The 20,576-nt window shown below is 52.5% G+C and overlaps 1 protein-coding gene across 1 annotated transcript; it reads right to left on the bottom strand.

Moving 5' to 3' along the window:
* Positions 1 to 2,500: 2,500 nt before the first annotated feature.
* Positions 2,501 to 20,150, bottom strand: LCMT1 (leucine carboxyl methyltransferase 1). Its single transcript, XM_041490277.1, has 11 exons — positions 20,012 to 20,150; positions 18,964 to 19,055; positions 18,330 to 18,451; positions 16,035 to 16,111; positions 15,221 to 15,282; positions 9,033 to 9,135; positions 7,750 to 7,870; positions 6,986 to 7,087; positions 6,235 to 6,326; positions 4,965 to 5,062; positions 2,501 to 3,272 (listed from the first exon to the last, which is right to left on the bottom strand). Exons 1-11 carry the CDS (start codon positions 20,086 to 20,088, stop codon positions 3,250 to 3,252), a joined length of 969 nt encoding a protein of 322 aa, XP_041346211.1. The 5' UTR covers positions 20,089 to 20,150; the 3' UTR covers positions 2,501 to 3,249.
* Between the last annotated feature and the right edge of the window lie 426 nt (positions 20,151 to 20,576).

The raw sequence follows: 20,576 nt of genomic DNA, 5'->3' as shown, positions 1-20,576 counted from the left end.
AGCAAATCCAGCATCAGCTCTTTCAAAGAGCCATAAAGAACCAGAGCAGCTCCTCTGACACTGCCTTATCTTCCCACATTTATCTCGGAGCCGGAGAGCCCCGGGATTACACAACGGGGCTGAAAGAGAACTTGCAGAATGATTTGCAGCTCGTAGCTGTGGCACAGGTGAGGTGACCTCTGCCCCTTACAGAGCCCACGTTGTGTAAGAGTTTTCCTCCCAGTCGCTGTCTCAGAGCAGATGGAAATTTCCAGGGATCCCTCAGGCGGGCTGAGCGTTGCCTGCTGCAGAGCAGGGATGGATTTGTGTCAGTCCTGCAGCCCAGGCTGGTGTTTGAGCTGGGAAAATCACCACCCGAGCAGGATGAAGCCTTCCAGACCTTCATTCTGCTATTTCACATTCTTAATTCTGGTGGTTAGCTTTAAAATCCACCAAGATCCCACAGAAGGGGTGGATGCTCCTGGTCCCACACAGCCCTGCAATGACCTGGCCCTGGCTGTCCTGCCAGCCCACCCACATTTCCATCCTCAATAACCACATTCTCCTGTGCCCCAGCAGCCCAGGCACCTGAAAAAAACTAAAAACACGGAATGGGGAGCTGGTCACTCAGCAGAGGGGCTGAAATACCATGCACTGAGCCAACCACTGCTTTTCCTTCAGCTCCTAAAATGAAACCGTTTAAGTTAAATAATTTAATTTCCTGGAAGGCAACTGCTTGTATCCACGAGTGGAGAGCGAGCAGGCAATGCTCAGGGATGGGGAACGTGGATGAACACAGTGCAGGGCAGGGCCATCACCCAGAGCAAGGATGCACAGGCAGCAGTGAGCGAGGGCAGGCAGGAGGAGCTCCTGGCTCCTGGAGGAGCTCCTGGCTCCTGGAGGAGCAGGCAGTGGCAGGCAGCTCCCAGGCAGGGAGCACTGCCTGACTCTGCCAGGGACACAGGACCCAGCCTCCTCCTGAGCAAAGCTTCCCTTTCCATTCCCCGTTCTGGGAGCCCGTCCTGAGCACGGCTCCTCTCCAGCCTCTCTGGGCACAATCCTTCCCTGGCAGGGAGGGCAGGCCCTGGCACAGGTGCCCAGAGCAGCTGTGGCTGCCCCTGGATCCCTGGCAGTGCCCAGGCCGGAGTTTGGAGCAGCCTGGGACAGTGGAAGGGGTCCCTGCCATGGCAGGGGTGGCACTAGAGGGGCTTTAAAGGCTCCTTCCAGTCTGAAGCATTCTGTGACTCCCAGAGATGAATTCTGTTGCCCCATCAGCAGCAATCCCCCAGGAAAAAGGCCAGGCTGGAGCAGGAGGGAGAGGCAGAGATGCAGGGCACGTGCAGGGGTCACACATCCCAGCAGCAGCACCAGGCAGAGAACTGGAGCCTCTCCTGCCTACAAAAGCTTCCTGAGCCAGCAGCACCCTGCACACCCAAACATTCCCGAGAGGGGTGAAGGATTTATTGATCTGTTCCAGCCAGCACAACCCTGAGCCCGGGCTGCCCACCCTGTCCTCCCCCAGCTGCCAGGGACCCACGTTCCTTCAGTGCTGCTGGAACCCTGGAGCACAAGGTGACCCAATTTCCCCAGCACTGCTGGCAGCACCCAGGAGACGCTGCCAGAGCTTTGGCAGCAGCGATTCCCCTTCTCCCAGCTGGATGCTGAGGAGCTGGGAGGGAAAGGCAGGCTGCAGCAGGGCAGGGGCACCGTGCTGCCTCCCATCCCAGGGCAGCAGGGATGCTCCAGGGCTGCAAATTACACAGGCACCCAAAATAGAACTGATGAGCAGCACCAGGATCTGCCTCATGCTAGCTGAGCCATTATTCCCAAACACAAAGGGATGAAATCATGACAAAAAAGACACAAAAGACTGATGGAGCCCAGGACATTCCTGCAGTGAGCTGTTCTCCAAGCCTCTGAGATGAAAAATGCACCAGCTCAGGGGGTGTTCCCAGGGGGAAGCAGCTCCAAAAGAACAGATTTGGATGTTCCAGGGCAGGTACAACCCCAGCTTGGCTCCCACTCACAGAGATGCTGCAGGAGGCTCAGGGAACACCGTGCCAAAGGGGGTCTGGCCAAAATGAGATTGATAGTAGAGATAGGCTTTCATGCACCTCTGAATTCCTCACTTAATTCCCAAGAAAGAGCAGGACAGGGGTGGTGCCTCTGGGCATTAGGGACTGCTCAGGAAGGCCCTGCAGTGCAGAGGGGCTGTGGGGCAGTGCTGGCTGCTGGGTTCGTTTTCAATCCCTGAAGGAAAGGTCATTTCACAGGTCCCAGAATGAGCTGAAGGCACCTCAGAGTCCCCCAGTGCCACCCCTGCCATGGCAGGGACACCTTCCCCTGCCCCAGGCTGCTCCAAGCCCTGGGGCACTGCCAGGGATCCGGGGGCAGCCACAGCTGCTCTGGGCCTGCCAGCAACTGCTTAAAAAATACTCCTGGTGAGGCACTGGGGGAGAGGAAAAATGGCACTAAACCAGATAGAAACCAGTTGTTTCTAGCAAGGAAGACAGGAGACAAATTATAAATACTAAACATTTATTATTTTTCTCATAGGAAGGTTGCAAGATTCAATTTCAAACAAGACAAGGGCTTTCACTGCTGTTGGGATTTTGTTTTACTTCTTTTAAGGGGAAAGAGAGGAGGAACTGGTGTAAAGATACTACCAGAAGCAGTGCAAATCGAGATTAATTTCTTTCTTCAGCATGCCAGTGCTGAAACCACAAGCCAAGCCCTTCCTAGTTAAATCAAGTCTATTTTCCAGTTTCTTGTACATCACTGAACACAGTCAGGGCCCTCCTTCTCCTCCACCCCCCTCCAGGAACTCCCAGCAGGGCAGTGAAGCCTGGAGGAGCCAACACGGTGACACTTCACCAAAATGAGACCTGAACAGAACAGAAATGCACAGAATTCCTCCTGCTCAGCCACCCCTGCTGCAGCTCCCCAGCTGCCTGTCACAAACACGCGTTACACAGCCACAAACACACACGAGAGGGAAATCAAAGAACCCAAAAACACCTGACTTTCAGTTTGAAGCTAAGGAAGGCAAGCTCTGAACAGGAGTTACTGACACCTTGTGCAAGTCCACCGTTGAACAGCTGGGCACGGGAGGCAAGTCCTGCTCACAGGAAATGTTCCTTGGATCAGCAGAGGCAGCAGGCCTGTCCCCAGCAGCAGCACCAGCAGTGTCCCAGCCCAGCCCGGGGCTGGCACGTGCAAATCCCATCCTCTGCATGCCCTGGCCCCAGCCCTGAGCTCCCCAGGGCTCCCTCAGAAGTCGATGTCTGCCAGACCTGTGGGAAGACAAAGAGGGATTTGGGGCAAGAAAGGAGGGTTTGTTCTTACCCTCACTGCACCAGGGTGCTTACAGACAGCAGGGAAGATGCTTTCAGAGTTACTTCATTTTTTTAAAACTTAAACATGAAGGATTTGGCATGAGGAAAGCAGGAAACAAGATTGGGCTTGGGCTCATTTTTAATCCCTGAAGGAAAGGTCATTTCACAGGATCCCAGAATGATCCTTTTTCTTCAACCCTTTTTTGATTGTGATGCAGCAATTAATGAAGTCAGTTTGCAGAAGTGCTGGAATTATTCATGGCAACGTTCAGGAACCTCAGGGTCTGCCCATGAAATTAGGAAGACAAAGCAGGGAAGGCACCATTCGTGAGGGCAGTAAATTCACACAGGATAAAAAAGCCCAGCTTCAGGTTAAGGCACACCCATGGCACGTCCACTGATTATCACCCTTGAGATCAGTGCCTCTTGTCCCTGCTGAGACACCTCAGCCTCAGCACCCCAACTGTCCTTTCACTCATCACAGCAAAGAACAGTCTGAGCCCCCCAAACTGGGGGGCCTGAGGACCTTTGGGCCTCAGCTCCTCTAAACCAGGCTGTGGGTTCCAGTCAGCACTGCTCAGCCTGAAGAAATCCAGTGTAGAACAGGGGTCTGCAGCTCAGAACTCGGGAGGACTCAGGAGAGCACCAGCACAAGCAGCTCTGTCACAGCAGCAGCAGCAGGCTGTTGAGGAGCTCTTTTTACCAGTTTTTATTTGAAGATCTCCTTTTAGCAGCTCTGTCAGAGGCTTTGCTGCCCAGCCAGGCTGCAGAGACCAAATCTATTCCCATTTGCTGAGGAACAGTCAATAAATAAAATCTGCTCTTGGATACTCAGTCAGGAGCAGGGAAAGGGCAGAGAGGATGAAGGGGAGGAAATGATACAAGTGGCAGGCAGAGTTTTTCTGGAAAGACTGAAGTCCCTGAAATTGCAGCCAGAAGTAGAGACAAACTGTGACTGCAACAGAGTTGTCTTTCTAATCTGGACAAATACAGGCTGTGGCCATCCATGCTTCAGCCAAGCAACAGTTCCCCTCATTTTATCATTTCTTGAGCAGCAGCAACACCCAAATGCTACAGAAAGCCTAAATCAAGTCCCTCTCTTTGACAGAAATTCCAGGCCAGGAGAGACAGAATTTTAGGAACAAAAGGAACAGGTAGAAGAGTTCATTTCAGAGGGAACATTTTTCCCCAGGGAGAAAGCGGCGTGGAAAACTTCAGTGTCAGATGGCTGCAAATGGGGACAGTGCAGAGAAGCTGGGATAAGTAATACAAATTTATTTTTGTGTTGTCAGGACACTGTGCCTTCATATACCGTGTGCCCATATGGCACTTCCCATGCATGGGATTTGTAAACCTTTCAATTAGCACTGATGGGATAAAGCAGGCAGTTATTTAAAGGAACCCATACGGCATCTTCTGGTGGAAAAATTCCAACTCCCCTGTACTGGACAGCCTTCCCACTTGGATGCCCATACACCCTCCAAAGGCTGTGGAGGAACAGGGCCCAGCTGGGAGGTGCTGCCAGGCCAGGGATGGAGCAGCAGAGCCCTGGGACAGGGGGCTCTGAGGTCCCTGGGGGAGCAGCCCAGCCCAGCCCTCCCTCAGGACATTCCCATGGCAGGATCACCCCCAGGGGCTGCAGAGCATTACCCAGGTTGGTGCTGTCCTTGGAAGCCCAGCAGATGCAGTAGTGCTGCATGAGCTGCTCAAACAGTTCCTTTTCATCCAGGAATTCAAGGGCTTCTATTCTGTAGGAATAAAATAAACGTTGGGATTTGAGCTGGATTCTCAGCAGAATTTTTTACTGAATTTTCACTCCATGGGAGTGAGAACTATGGCCAGAAAGGCAGTTACCTCTCCAGGGAATAATTACAGGTATTGTCCATGATGCCAGCACTGGTCCCACCCCTGCCAATGCATGGAACAAGTGACCCACAGGGTGATGCAGCCCCTCATCCCTGGAATTCCCTGTTCCAGTGCTCATCTGTGTAACTCCTCACAAACACCAGGGCTGCTGCTGAGGCTCTAAGGGGCAAAAGTTCCTAAATGCACTCCCAGGTGTGAAGTGCTGCAGAGGAGCACTCTGGGAAAGACTTTTCTGACGAAAAAGCATTTGCCTCAGTGATTCTGGAGGACAGAGTTTACATAACCCTATTTCCTGGCATGTGGAACAAGTGCAAGGAGCTGAACAGATCCGAGGTAGCCAAAAATGCTGCAGAGAAAGCACGAGCTCTGTGTCTCCACCAGTGCCATATGGTCCCACCACACATCCCTGTTCCTATTTAAACCACCTCTGATTTCCACTCTCACCTGTTCAGTTCCAGGCTCTGAGAATCCCCCATAGGTGAATATTTTGACCAAGGTAACTTGCTCAGCTAATTCCCACTATGAATGACTCACAGCAATTCACATTTCACATTATATCCCTAAGAAGTTACTCCTTAAAATTTCCCACTGTTTAGCATTTAATGCAGGAATATTAACAAAACCCAGGCAGAGTAGTGAGTGTAAAACAGCCTTTAGTCCCTGCTCTGTGCTCTGAGTTCTGCAGACCCAGCAGTCTCCCCCTCATGATTTCAACGTGTCGTGGTTTAACCCCAGCCAAAATCTTGACAAGGAACATCTTGGGGACTGCAAAAACTCAACACAGCATTTCTGTGGCATCTCCCATCTGCAAATTTCTGTCAGGAGATGCCTTCTGTCACACCCAAAGAAGCCATCACTGCTCCCAGCCTGCTCCTGGCAGCGTTCAACCTCTGGATCATCAGTGCAGGCATTATCCTGGAGGCTCTGCAGAGCCTCAGCCTCAGGAGTGGTGTGTCCCCCTGGGCAGCCTCCAGTGCTCCACCAGGGGATCCCACGTATGGCAAGGACCTTGGCAATGGCATCTGAGGATGACTCTGGGCTGCACAAGTGGTACCTTTTGACGTCAGGCTGTGGCAGGAAGCTGTACACCTTCATCATGTCCACGGCGTGGGCGTTCTCCCAGCCACTCAGCAGCAGTCGTTCCCTCTGGAGAACAAAGCACAGCTCTCACAGGCCCCCAGGAGAAGCACCACAGGACAGCTTCTCCCACTAAGGATCTCACTGGGCAGTGCTCGACCTGTCCTTTGAAGAGCTCCCAAACTCCTCCCTAAGCGTGTGCTGCTGATCTCTGCAGGGCCAGGCAGGGCTGGGCTCTGACCAGCAGGTTTTGTGCAGCCACTGACATTCAGCAGCAGAGAGAAGCTCTGGGGTGACCTAACTGTGGCCTGCCAGGACCCAAAAAGAAACATGGAGAGAGACAGTTTATAAGAGATGGAGGGACAGGACACAGGGAATGGCTCCCAGTGCCAGAGGGCAGGGAGGGATGGGAGATTGGGAATTGCTCCCTGTGAGGGTGTGAGGCTCTAGCACAGGTGCCCAGAGCAGCTGTGGCTGCCCCTGGATCCTTGGCAGTGCCCAGGCCAGGCTGGACAGGGCTTGGAGCAGCCTGGGACAGTGGAAGGTGTCCCTGCCATGGCAGGGGTGGCACTGGGTGGGCTCCCCAAACCAAAGCATGCCCCGATTCCAGTGGCCAGCAAAGGGCTCGGTGCCTGCCCCACCCTGCCCTGGTCCTGCTGAGCCCCCAGGGCACACTCAGAACTCACAGGCAGGTTGGCAAAGCTCAGAGCCAGCCGTGTGCCCCTCACCTGGGAGTCCAGGGAGCTGCAGAGCTCCACCCCAGCCAGGTTGCAGTGCCGGCGCTGCAGGTTCTCGATCATGATCTGCCCAAAGCGGTCCCTCATGTTCACCTGGGGACACAAGGGGACAGAGATGGTCCCTTCCCAGCACAGCAGAGCCTGCCTAGGTCACAAAACCCACGGGGTGCCAGTGGCACAGCAGCTCTCAGTGCCCAGGAGCAGCCCAGTGCCAGGGGGACAGTGCCACTGCCCGCAGGGACAGCGGGGCTGGCAGCACAGCTGCCTCTGCCTCAGCTCCCGTCATTTACAGCTTGGGAGATCCTGTCACTCATTCCTGGAGCCACCTAGTTCCCCTGAGGCACTGTTTCACTTCCACAGGGAGAAACAGAGTTCACGCTGATGTGATTTTTGCTCCACTTTGCCAAAGAACACAGAGGTAATTATGTAATGTTATACAGCCAGAGCCAGCACTCAGCAGAGTTTCTTTTTGCTCTGCTTTAGCCAAATCAATATTCTATGGTTTTTTACCACGTATGGATTAAGTCTCAATTATTTTGCTTCAACATAGTCCAGAAATTGTCTTTCAGAATAGCTGTATTTTCTCTACAATGAGCTAACCAAGCTACAAGTTAAAACACATTACTCCAGAAATTCAGCAGAAACTGCTGTTTCTACAAAAGGACATGGCCCACTCTCATTCCTCAACAACTCCCACCTACGAGAGCAATTTCAATGACAACAATGCAGGTCTAAAAATGCCCCTTTGGTTTTACCTGCTCATAATTGATAACCATGGCCACGGGGAAGGTGCTTGCTGCCCACTTGAGCAGGTTTGCAGACTGCTGGGGGGTCATGTAAACCAGCACACACTCAGCCACCAGCAGCGTTGGCAAACTGTAAAACAGAACCAGAGCAGAACATGATTTCAAGAACAAGAAAAATCTGCTAAGGATTGTGAGCAAGTCACCTCATGTCTGCACAATTTCCTGAAAGAGCTCCATCTTTTATGAACTAGACACTGAAGACTGAATGAAATCTCTTCATCACATTGACTCAAACTGGGCTTTCTGGCAGCTGTGAATTAATGAACCACAGAGACTCCTGTGGCTGTGAACCAGAGATTTCAGGGATCAATCTCCCCAAGAGCCAGCCCTGAGCACAGAACACTGTGCATTCTGTAAGTCCTCTCCACAGCAGGAACTGGGGTGTGTTAAAATTCCCTTTGCAGGACAATTGTGCCTTGTACACACAGCTCACACTCTTGTAGAGATCACTGAAATCAGCCATTAATTACAAATAGAAAAAAAAAAAAAGTTTTCTCTTTAAAAAAAGTTTTAGAAGAATTTTAATTAGACAAATTTGTTCAGTATCTGTAAAACAATCTTCACATATTATTATCTAACAAAATGTAATCTATAGTTTGCACGTTGCCTCTTCCCCCTCCATCCACAAAACAACAAAAATAGACATCTACACAAGTGATTTTCTTCACAATTATTGAGTTTGCTTTTAATTGCTGGAATGAAAGGGGAAAAAAAGTCACTAGAAGCAGGAGAAATTCCACAAGGAGCAGCAATGTAGGCAAGCAAGGCAACATTTCAGAGGATGGAAGTGTAAAGAATTAAATGGCAATTTGATGCATTCTGCTTCCCCATATGCTCTCTCCCACCCAGCCAGATCGCTGCTATTTATATTGCTTCCATTTGAAAGGTCTGTCCATCATCCACTCAAAACTCAACTCCTGCCCCCCCAAAGCCTCGTGTTGAACAAGAGAAGCCCAGGGGAGATTTGGGATCCAGATCCCAAGGACTCCACTGCAGCCCCAGCAAAATGTTTAGGAAACAGCAGAGGTTTAAGAGGAGGCCACAGGAAAGAATTACAGAGATAAAACTCAGAAATCTCAGAATCCTGGAGTGGTTTGGGTTGGGAGGGATCACAGAGACCAGCCAGTGCCACCCCTGCCATGGCAGGGACACCTCCCACTGTCCCAGGGCTTCCACGAGCCCCCAGTGAAAAAAAACCCCACAAAAAGCCAATTAAAGCCCTGTGATCTTACTGTATGTCCAAGCTATGCTTCTTTAGCTTCTCCTCCAGATCTGAGGAGGAACGCAGGTCTGCTCCTACTATGGAATAGCGACTGGAGTCCAGGCTGTGGGAATCTGCAATTTTGGAGAGACAACAATGAGAGGGATGTGGAGTTATGAACCAAAACCACTGCACGGGAGCACAGGAACTGGAGCCCAAGTTTGCTCTGTTACACCGAGCTGTGAGCAGCAAACTCTTCTTTCTGAACCATGAATTCCCCTCCTAGCTGTGTTTTCCAGTGCTCCATCACCACCAGACCCTGCACTGAGCTCCTCTCCCTCTGCAGCCATGCAGAGAGGTTAGCCCAGCTGTTACCATGGTTTCCAGGAATGCAGAGAGAAGGAAAACGGCAAGATTAAAGGCAGGGTTTCTGTTTTGTTTGGGGAGTCTTCTTAGATGGCCCGATGTATGCACACAGGAACCAGATAAAAGTACATCAATTTCTGAAAAACTGAGCTAGGTGACAATATTTCAAATATTAGCAACAAATACAGCTATATAAATTAACTGCATATGTGGTTATATAATAAATATGGGGAGCAGCCAGAGACTTGGGGCCAAAAAAAAAGTTATCATTTAGCCTTTTGGTATGATTTAGTGTGATTTAAGAAAAAGTCAAATTACAGAAGGTATTCTGATTTTGCTGATATTCCCCTGGGATACAACAGGACCCTGTGGATGCTCCCCAGCAGGAAGGAGGGACAAATCCAGAGTCCAAGGAGGCCCTGCCACCCTGCACAGCTGGGAGGAAGCAGCAGAGCCCCTTGGCATCAGTGGTTCTGACACCCACAGCAGTGAGTGCACCCAGAGGAGCCCAGTGCCACAGGAGGCACCTCCCAAGTGCTCCACCAAACCCAGGCAGAGCCAACGTCCTGCAGAATACTGGGATGGCTCAGGAGGGACTCCAGACCTCCCTGGGCAGCCCCTTCAGTGCCTGGCCACCCTTTCCAGGGAGAAATTCCTCCTGATGTCCAGCCTGAGCCTCCCCTGGCACAGCTAGAGTGAGCAGAGAGGTGGCTGAAGGGGCAGATTGAAGGGGGTTTCCATTTCAGTAGAGGGGAAACAACTGGGGACAAGTGTGGGTTTTCCCAATCACTACAACAAGCAGTGACCAAACATCCCAGAGGATGCACCTCTGCTTGGTGTTCAACTCCCTGGAAGTGGCACTAGCAAGGAAAATAGCTGCCATTCCAGCAACACTTGGGAGCAGATCCAGGAATCAGAAACAGTTCAGAAACAGAGTTACAAGGGAAGAAAAGAGAAAAAAAAAAAAAAGTTGTGCAGCATGTTGAATGATTCAACATTTTGAGTCAAGGCTTTTTCCATGTGCATGTTCTGTAATAGCTTTACTACTTCCCACACCCTTCTATTTAAGTGATTACATCAAGGCCATGATAATGGCATCAAAAAAAGCCACCCAAAAACCCCACCACACACAGGGAAGTGTTTAAATAGGGATTGGTTTCTGTCCATGGATACGGCACAGCGAGCGTCAGCCACCACAATTAGTAGGGAATTAATGCCAGCTCCCTGTCCAGCTTCGGAGGCTGGGTCACACAAATACATCCACAAAGAACAGAAATAAAAGCCAGAAATAAACCACAGAACTTTTTAAGTGATCCAGGAGAGAAGGAGCACAAACACTCCAAGGTGGAAGTAAACGTGCCTTGCTCACACCTCACTGATTGGAGCATTTTTATCATAAAACCCTGAATTGGTTTGGGGTGGAAGGGACCACAGAGACCACCCAGTGTCACCCCTGCCATGGGCAGGGTCACCTGCCACTGCCCCAGGCTGCTCCAGCCTGGCCTTGGGCACTGCCAGGGATCCAGGGGCAGACAGAGCTGCTCTGGGCACCTGTGCCAGGGCCTGCCCACCCTCACAGGGAAGGATTTCTCCTCAGTATCTCACCTAAATTTCCCCATTTTCAGTCTGATCATACTTAACTAGGCAAGATTCAACTGCATCACCTCCCCCTTAGGGAGCAAACACACCCTGACTGCAGGGCAGTGGCAGCTGGCACAGCTGGAACTGCCACTGTCCCCAGCCTGGAGGCCACAAATCCACCCACAAACACCCCAAAAACTGCTGGGACAGGGTATGGCACCAACTCCTACCTTACTGCAGAGCTGGAGGCTCTTGGGGCTGTGCTGTGCAGGGAAGGGCTGCCCTGGGCTGTTCTGTGCAGTATGAAGTGAGCAGTCTGCTGCCCAGGGCTGAGCAGCCCTGCTGCAGATGGATTTTACAATTCCTGCCATCCACAGGACAGCTGGAAAAGGAAAACTGAGCTCCAGCTTGGCAGCACAGTCACATGCTCCCCATTGATTTCTTGTGAGGAACAGGAGTTTGTTTTACCTGAATTGATCCTGTGTGCATGTTCAAAGCCCTCTGCTCACTCTTCCTGCAGTGCTGTGACTCAGGCCAGCTGCCCTAGGGCTGGCACAGCCAGTGACACTTGGTGGCTTTGAGCACTGCAAATGCCATATTCCAGGCACTAATTCCTACCAGGCACCACCACTGGTGCTGGTTTTTAGTGAGGTTGTTTGGTCGGGGCTCTCCTCCAGAGCTGCCCTGGGGATGTGTGTGATGCTCACACTCATGTACAACGATTCTCTCTGAACTGGGCTGAAATGAAGGTCTGAGAAACACCAAGTCCAGATTTAATGGCAGAAATACAAGGGAGGGGATGGAGAAGGGGGGAAAGATGAGCCCCCCACCCCACCTACCCCAGCCCTGGCACAGGTTCATCTCTCCAGGGATATCCAACAGAGGATGCTCTGCCCTGGGCACACACCTGTGTGTTTATTTTCCATGCCTCTGGCACACAGGCAACAACACAAGTGGTGAGATCTCACAGGCATAGAGCAAGACAAGCAACTGAGTAGCAGCAGGAGCTGCTTATGGTTGCCTTTTGACCTCAGCACACTGAATCTTTCCTTCCCAGCTGGGTTAGAAGGGAGGCCTCAGGCCCTCCCAGCTGCCCCAACCCAGCTGCTGGGGCAGCACTGCAGCCTCCAGGCACACCAAGCTCTTCCTCTGCCTCAACAACTCAGCTTTCTTCTCTTACTCTCTTCTCACATTAATGCAACAATTTCCTGGAGCTTTTCCAAGAGACAGCATGCAGGATACTATTGACTCCAAGTGATTTCATTAGGGTTTTCATGCTAAGGTGTCTGTGGCAGCTTCACAAAGCAGCAGCCCCTGCAGCCTGCTCTGCACGCTGCTCTCCCCCAGCCCAGGCTTCACTCCACCAGCCCAGCAGGCACTGCCACGCTCTCAGCTTGTCCTGGAAGCCCAGGGCCAGCCCTGCAAGTCCCCTGACACCTACACTGGGCCACAAGAAACTCTGGGGATGGAGGGAAGCCGAAAGAACCAAGTGGCCAGGCTGGACAGGGCAGAAGGTTGAGAGGCACACAATGAACAGCCGCGGTGTGACAACATCAGGGTGAGCAGAACAGCAGAGACAGGACCTGAATGCCTCTCCATATCAGCACAACTACACCAAAATTCCAAACAGCCTAAACATTCCTGCTGTACCAGAGGCAGGAGTGTGCCTGATGTGGGGAGGCAGGCACAGGGAGGGACAGGATTCCAAAATCCAGGCCCACATCCCACAGGAATGAGCAAGCTTTGCTGCTCCCTGTGCCAGTGGTAACCCCAGAACACTGCAGGGTCTAACACCTGTACCAGGTCACTCCAGAGGTCTCCCTGGGATGATACCCAGCCTTCCAGAGGCCAACAGCAGCTCCAAAGGGAAAAGTCAAGGAGAGGAAACATCTACTAACACTGGCACCCAAGTTGTTTTCTAGCTTTTTCTCAAAAGTACTTAAAATTGCTTTGTATTTCTGGACCATTACTGAGCTCATGCTTTCATCCATCTATTTATTCTAATACCCAGATCCTGCAGGAAGGCAGCAATAATCATTTACATGTGAGGCACAAACTGTTTTCCCCCCCATGTGCATCACTTTCTATTAATCCACATTGAAATCATCATCAAGTCACTAATTTCACAAGATACTTCTACAGTTCTCTACCACTCTTCAGAGTTTGGATTTGCCAACAAGCTGCCACTTACTAATCACTATTTTCCCAATTTTTTCTTAGTGTTGAACAACAACATACCCTCAAGCACAGATCTCCATCTCCTCCATAACAAAAATGAACAACATATGCTCGCCCTCCATCCCAGCTCCTCATCCATATGAGAAGCATTCCTTCCCCACAACCACTGTGCCATTTCTCTGGCACACTTTGGCATGGGACACAGTCAAAACACGTTCTTGAAATCCAGGCACTGTGCTGATGTCCTTTTCCAACAGCTGTGTTGATTTAGAGAACTCCACCAGAGCTGGGCAGCACAACTCATCTTTCCAAAGGCCACGGGGACTCTTTCCCAACACATCCTATGATTCCTGGGTTCCACTAAGGCTGTTAGAGCTCCCATGAATCACTCACCAGAGACATCAGTCCTGCTGGCTCGGGGCTCCCTGCATTTCCCCTGGAGCCACCTGAGGCACAGCCACAACCTTCCAGCTGAAGAGTTTTAAATGAGAGGGCACAGACCAACCGGCAGCTGAGTAAATTCCTTGTCAAGTCCCTTTAGACCTGTAAGAACTCTCAGCTCACCTCTTTGATTTATCCACTTATTCCAGCACCTCTCCTGCTGGCACTGCCCCAGGAAGCAGCTCCCTTAAGTGATCCTTGAACCTCAGGGCTCTCACTGGGTCTGGCCTGTGGCTGGGCTCAGCTCAAACTGGAGTGCCACAACCCTTCCACACCTCCTGGGCACTGCTGCACCCCAAAGCCTCAGTGCAGAGCCTCCCCCAGCCTGGCAGCAGGCTGTGACACCCAGCCCTGAGAGGGAAGCAGCTCAGAGAAACCAGTGCCACCAGTCCAGCCCTGAGCAGGGGGAAGTGGCCATTAACAGCCCCAACTCACAGCAGGGCAGGCTGACAGCTCTGCAGGGTTCTGCTGCTCCAGATGTACCTGCAGCTCCCCAGGGACACAAAGGCAGCCCCTGGCACGGCTCTCCCTGGGGCCAGATGTGCCCAGCAGGGCCTGCCTGCCAGCCAGGGGTCCCCTGGAGCCTTCTCTGAGCTGGGCTCTGGGCCTTCACCTTTGGAGGCCTGAGGGGCCAAGGGAGAGCTCTGCCCTTGGAAGGACATCTGCAGGGCTGGGAAGGGAAGAGCAGGAACGGGCAGCGATAAAATCTGCAGCATGTGCCCAAACCTGGGCTGGAGCTGTGCCCAGGGGAGGGCCCCGGTGGTGACAGCAGGGAGCAGCAGGCTCTGCCAGGGTCACACTGCCAGGGTCACACTGCCAGGGTCACACAGAGCAGGGCATGGGGGCATGCAGGAGCTGCTGCCCCTCCTGAACTGTCCAAGGCAGCTGCTACAGCTCAGCACCTGCACTGAGAACATGAACTCAATGGAGCCCAGGGAAATTTCCACAGGTAAAAAGGTTTACAAGGGCAGTCCTGACACAAACACACAATTATAGAATGACTTGGGCTGGGAGGGACCTTAGGGATCACCCAGTGCCACCCCTGCCATGGCAGGGACACCTTCCCCTGTCCCAGGCTGCTCCAAGCCCTGTCCAGCCTGGCCTGGGCACTGCCAGGGATGGGAGTACACAACCTTCTGCTCTAATGAGGGTAGAAACAACAGAGAACAGCCACATCACACCTGAAATGATTATCCCTTTAATACTAAAATGTAACAAACAGCACTGGCTCAGGAGCCTGGACTGTGCAGGCTGTGTTTCTGCTGTGAAAACTCTGCTAAATGTAAAGATTTGTGCTCTTAATGAGACAGAAAGCAGATAAACACTCAACAGATATTTTAATCCAGTATCCATGCCTCTCTGTAGCACTTTCTCCTTTCCTGTGACAGAAAAGGAGCTACATATGAGAGAAAAAGAAAAAACCCAACAACTTTCTGCCAGAATAAAACCACTTAAAGAGAAGACATTTCTAACATGACATGGAACAAATGGGCAGGAGTCTGTAAGAGAAGAAAAAAGCCTCTTTTCCCTCCCAATTCTCTGTCCAAACAGCATTTCAAACATTAAAAGCCTGCCCACATAGCAGAACAAAATGATCAGAAAAGTTTTAAAAGTGCTGCAGTACATCACTGACTGAGTTTGAAGATGACTCACCTATTAGAAGAGAGTCCCCTGAATGGGATTCCATAATTGGTTTTGACAGGGGAGGTTTTGATCTGTGGGAAGAAGGAAGAAGCATCTCAGAGCAGTTAAGCCTGTTGAACAGTGTGCTTACAGCTTTTTTCTTAACATATATATATATATGTGTGTGTGTGTGTGTGTCTGTGTGTGTGCCAAAAGCAGCTGAGGGAATATCTCTGCCCTCTGCTGGAAAGGAAAACCTTTGCAAGTCGGGTGAAGTTGCAGCTGACTTTTATACACAAGTTCTTCAATGCTGAGAGAATCCTTCAAGACTAATCCAGGCACTCTGTAACGTGTCCTCAATAACCCTGATGGATTCATTCCAACAGGACATTCCCAACAGGCACATCTGGGAATTCCGTGCTGTCCTCAACAGTAAGAGAAGGTTTCATCACCTCTAATTGCCAGGACACTGTCCCTGCCACACAGCAAGCTCTGCTTGGCTCCCTAAAGCTTTGACACATCTCCTTCTGCAGCCTGGCACAGTGGCTGCAGAGCCTGCCTGCACAACGAGCCTTTATTCTGCATACAGTCCTGGAATGGTTTGGGAAACGACCTCAGAGCCCACCCAGTGCCACCCTGCCATGGCAGGGACACCTCCCACTGCCCCAGGGTGCCCCAAGCCCTGTCCAGCCTGGCCTGGGCACTGCCAGGGATCCAGGGACAGCCACAGCTGTGCCAGGGCCTGCTCACCCTGCCAGCCCAGAACAAGAAGAGTTTCTCAGCAGAGATGAAACAATGGCACTGACTGACAGCCTCCACGGCTGAACACAGGCCTCAGACTTACTTGATATTATGTATTTTTCTTGCAACGATCATTGGAAAATCCACTTCAAAATATTTCTTAGGGAGAAGATTTTCATCCTGGGAATTGCAGGAAGACACTAGAATTAGGGACACTCGAGTTTCACATGCACAGGACAAGACAGAACCTCAAATCCTGAACAGTTCTGGTTTGGCTTACACTGCCATTTGTAACAGTGTCCCACAGCTCAAACCCCCTAAATTCCAACAAAAACCAGCTGAGAGATGTTAGAATGCCCTCTAAGAGCTAAAGAAATTATTTATCACTGGTGTGGTAAATAAAGCAAAGCTGGGGTGGGAAGGGACCTCTGGAGCTCATCCAGTCCAAGCCCTGCCCAGGCAGGGTCACCCAGAGCAGGTGACAGGAACGTGTCCAGGTGGGGCTGGGATGGCTGCTGGCAGGAGCAGGACTCTAACCCCAGACACACGTCACTGAAACACACCCTGCAGCCGTGTGTCTGGGCATGTGGGGGAGCACAGCACGGCAAACTGCCACAGCATGCAGCAGGATTTTCAGCACAGCCTCCCAGGGAAGAAGCAGGAAGGTTTTGTCCAGGCTGAGCCAGGCAGTGAGCACAGTGCAGCTCTCCCCCAGCCCACAGGCAGAGCACAAGCACCCCAGCCTACAAAAGAGGGGAAAGCTCTTCATTCCGTGCTGGCAGGATTTCCCAGCCTGGTGGAGAAGCCGTGCCAGTCTCTCCCTTTGTGATGGATGTTGCTGCCCATGGCTTTCTGAGATGAAACCAGCACCCAACAGTCCAGTAACTGCCCCCAGCTCTGCACATTCACTGCACCACACCTGCTCTCTGCAAGGACAAAGAACTGCAATTACAGGCCCCACTTCAGCTCTTAAAATCACTGTTACCAAAACAGTACATTGGCAGAGCTTTTATAGGAATGCAGGTAAGAGAAAAGCTTCACATCTCAGGAAAAAAAAAAAAAAAAAAGTGGAAAGATAAAAAGATCAAATACTGGATGATGTCAATTTACCTATTTTATGTAGAGCACCACATACTAGAAAATCATTCCAGATTATGCAGTTTCATTATAATTTTACCTCAACAGTTTTCTCATCAAATGTATGTCCCCTGGTCAACACAAAAAAAAATTGTCTTCTCTCCCTAATTTCTAGCTCATTCTTGGAATCAGAAGTTCAGCTGCTTCCCTTCTGCCTCCTCCAATTATTAAGATTCCCCATCATTCTGGCAGAAGCCTCCCCACAGCCTCTCCAGCACTGCTACAGCAGCTTCATTTGCATTTCAGTTTACTCAAAAACACATGCTCCATACGTAAGGCTAGGAGAGTCAGATCCTCTATGACTGAAAACATGAAAGTGTATGTCATTTTTCTTGATCTTGATATCCAGCTGCTACTCCTTTGGCTGGATTGTGATCAGTGTCTGATACTGCAAACAGCTCTACATTACAGTATAAACAAAGAACAAGTGGCATTTCACATGTAACATGTCTCACAAATATGACTCTCACTGTTGGTCTCAAAGGAGACAAGTATTACTGCATCCTATTTCAGGCACTGCAGGAAGAAAGTCTATACATGCAGATTTGCCAAAATTTCTCATTTGCCAGAATAAGGAAACAGGTTTCTGGAAGAGATTGTCTCAGGGTGCCATGCCCAGGGGACATACAGTAATATAAATACAGTTTATTGTGTTCACTCGTCCCTGGAGAGCTGCAGGGTCCAGTCCTGATCCCCAAGAAAGACAGGGAGCTGCTGGAGAGGGTCCAGCAGAGGCCACAGAGCTGATTTGGGGTCTGGAGCATCTCTGTGATGAGGAGAGACTGCAGGAGCTGGGCCTGGTCAGTCTGGAGAAGGGAAGGCTGTGAGGGGATCCATCAATCCATACCAATCCCTCCCAGGGGTGTCAGAGGATGGTGTCAGACTCTGTTCAATGACAGGATGAGGAGCAATGGCCACAAACTAAAACACAACAAGTTCCACCTGACAGGAGGAAGAATCTCTTTCCGTGACAGGGGAAAGAGCAGAGCCCTGACATGGCAGAGCCTGGAACAGCTGCCCAGGGAGGGCGTGGAGTCTCCCTCAGGAGCCATCCCAAACCCACCCGGACACGGTCCGGTGTCACCTGCTCCAGGTGACCCTGCCCTGGATGAGCTCCAGAGGTGCCAGCTGTGGTGGGGCTGTGTGGGATCTCCTGCAGTGCTGCCCTGGGGGACAGAGCCAGGCTGCAGAGCCCAGAGCAGCCCCTCAGGGGTCCCCAGCCCCCTGTGGCAGCCAGGCCTGGCCCTGTTCCCCTCGTTACCTTCAGCCTCCAGAACAGGGTGTCCATGCCAGCCCCGAGGTTGACAATCTGACAGTTGCATTCTGTCTTCTCCAGGAAAGCCTTGATGAGGTGACTGACCCCGTGCACACGAGCATAGTAACCTGCAGCACACACAGACCTGGCCAGTCACTACTGCACACAACTCTCCACGTTTAACACCCGTGAAGGGCCCTAGGCAGTCTGCAGGAACAATAATGCCTCTTTTTGAGATACCTGAGGGCTTCTATTTTTCTTTTTTAATTACAAACAAAACCCCATGCACTGATAAAACTCAGCCCCTTGGGCAAATAGAAGTTTTAGTCAAGTTTCACCTCAAGCAGAAAAGAATAATTCTACACACACAGAGACCCAGCTGTCCTGGATCAAACCAACATTTGTGACTGCTTTGAGGAGATCTCTGCACTGGGACACACAGAGACAGTGCATTCAGAACTCAGAAAGCAAAGGAAGAGACTCACAGATTGGTATTTAAAGTATCAGACACAGCATGGATGGAATTTCTGCTGTGAAGAAACCTTGTCTCACTCTCTGGGATATTCCCTGTCTCCCAACTCCCAGGGTGCAGAGGTTTTGTCAGGACAGGTGAGGTGCCCCCATCCCCGCTCCAACTTGCCTCTGTTGATCTCAGGTGCCTTCCTCTCTTTGGCTTGTCTCACAAAATACTGGATGTAAGGGTCCTTCCAGTAGCCAACACTCACAGCAAACCTGTGCAGCAGCAGGGAAAAGAGAGAATTATGAAATAAGGTCCCCAAAAGTTACCCTGAAAGATACACAGGCTGGAAAGGTCCCTCTGCCCTGGGTGTGCACATGCAGACATGGTTTAAAAATCTGTTCCACGTGTGGAACTACTTGAATTAAGAGATTATATATACAGTTTAGTTGGAAACTTTAGCTGTCACCATAGTCAACAAGCATCCTTTTAATGGCCTCTTCACTACTGGATGAAGTTTTGTGAGCAAAGGCCCAAATCTCAAATATTCCCTCCTGGGGGACCGAGGAGATGAGCTGTCTGTCTCCAGCTCCTCAGGCACACAAACGAGCCTGTACTTCTACCCCCTGTTACAAGACAAGGTGTTTGCACTGATTGCAGAGCTCCAACACACCCCTTCAGCGCAGTGCTACTCTGCTTTAACAGAGCTTACGGCTTTCACAGCCGATTCCCAAGGAAAACCCTCCAGCCAACAAACGATCTGCCGCGACAAGCCCAACAGCACAGCCCGAGCAAGCAGCGGTGGCAGAGCTTCAACCCACAGCCAGGCAATGACCCTGGTGCCCTGCCAGCGCCCATCCCGGCGGGACAAGCACGGACACGGAAAACCCCAGGCGGGTTCTTGCCTCAGGGATCAACCGGGCCGGCCCAGGAACGAGCCCCGGGCGGGGCTGGCGGCAGCGGGGGCAGCTCCGGGGGCACCGCGGCTCCCTGCCGCCCGGAGCACCCGCTCCTCCCCGGGGTTCACCCGCGCACACGCCGGGACCAGCTCCGAGCTGAGCCGGGCCGGGCCGGGCCGGGCCCTGCGGGATGCACGCACAGAGCCCCGGCACCGCGGCAGGCCGGGGCCGCTCCAGCGCCGCTCCCGAGCCTCGCCCGCCCCCCACCCAGCCGCGCCGCGGGGAACAACGGCGGGCACCGCCCGGCCCGGCCGCTGGCCCGGCTCCGGTACCGTTTGCAGACGGACGCGTCCTCGCAGGTGCCCCGCACCGCCTCGTCCGCCTCGTCGGGGCCGGCGGCGGCCGCCATGGAGCGCGCGGGGCCCGGCCGCTGCCGCCGCCCCTGCGGCCCGCCCCCCGCCGCCGCTCATTGGGCAGCCCCCGCCGCAACTCGGCGGCCATTGGTCCGTGCGCTCATGGCTATGCACAGCGCCCAATGGGAGCGCCCGGGATGCAGCGCCTCGCCCGGGAAGTGGTGGCGGCAGTGCAAAGCGAACCGGGAGTTGTAGTCCGGGAGCCGCTCGGCGGTAACAGCGCGGATGCGGGGTTGCGGGTGCCCAGGACCGGGCGACCCCGCCCGGGGACTCGGTCCGGCTGCCCCTCGTGAAGCAGTAGCACCCGGTGCCAGCGAGCGAGCGGCGCAGGAAGAGCCGTGCCGCTGAGCCGCAGCACCATCCGGGCTGCGGGCGGGACATCCGGGCCGGGGGCGCCGATCACGTGCGGTGCGGGCGGAGGGCAGGGCCGGAAGCGGCGGGGCCGGGCCGGGGCCGGGGCCGGGCCGGGCCGGGCGGGCGGAGC

Source organism: Pyrgilauda ruficollis, unplaced genomic scaffold, assembly GCF_017590135.1.
Source record: "Pyrgilauda ruficollis isolate IOZ18807 unplaced genomic scaffold, ASM1759013v1 scaffold122, whole genome shotgun sequence".
NCBI classification, from domain to species: domain Eukaryota; kingdom Metazoa; phylum Chordata; class Aves; order Passeriformes; family Passeridae; genus Pyrgilauda; species Pyrgilauda ruficollis.
Note: the sequence above shows the minus strand (reverse complement) of the source record. Positions and strands in the feature narration are given on the sequence as shown.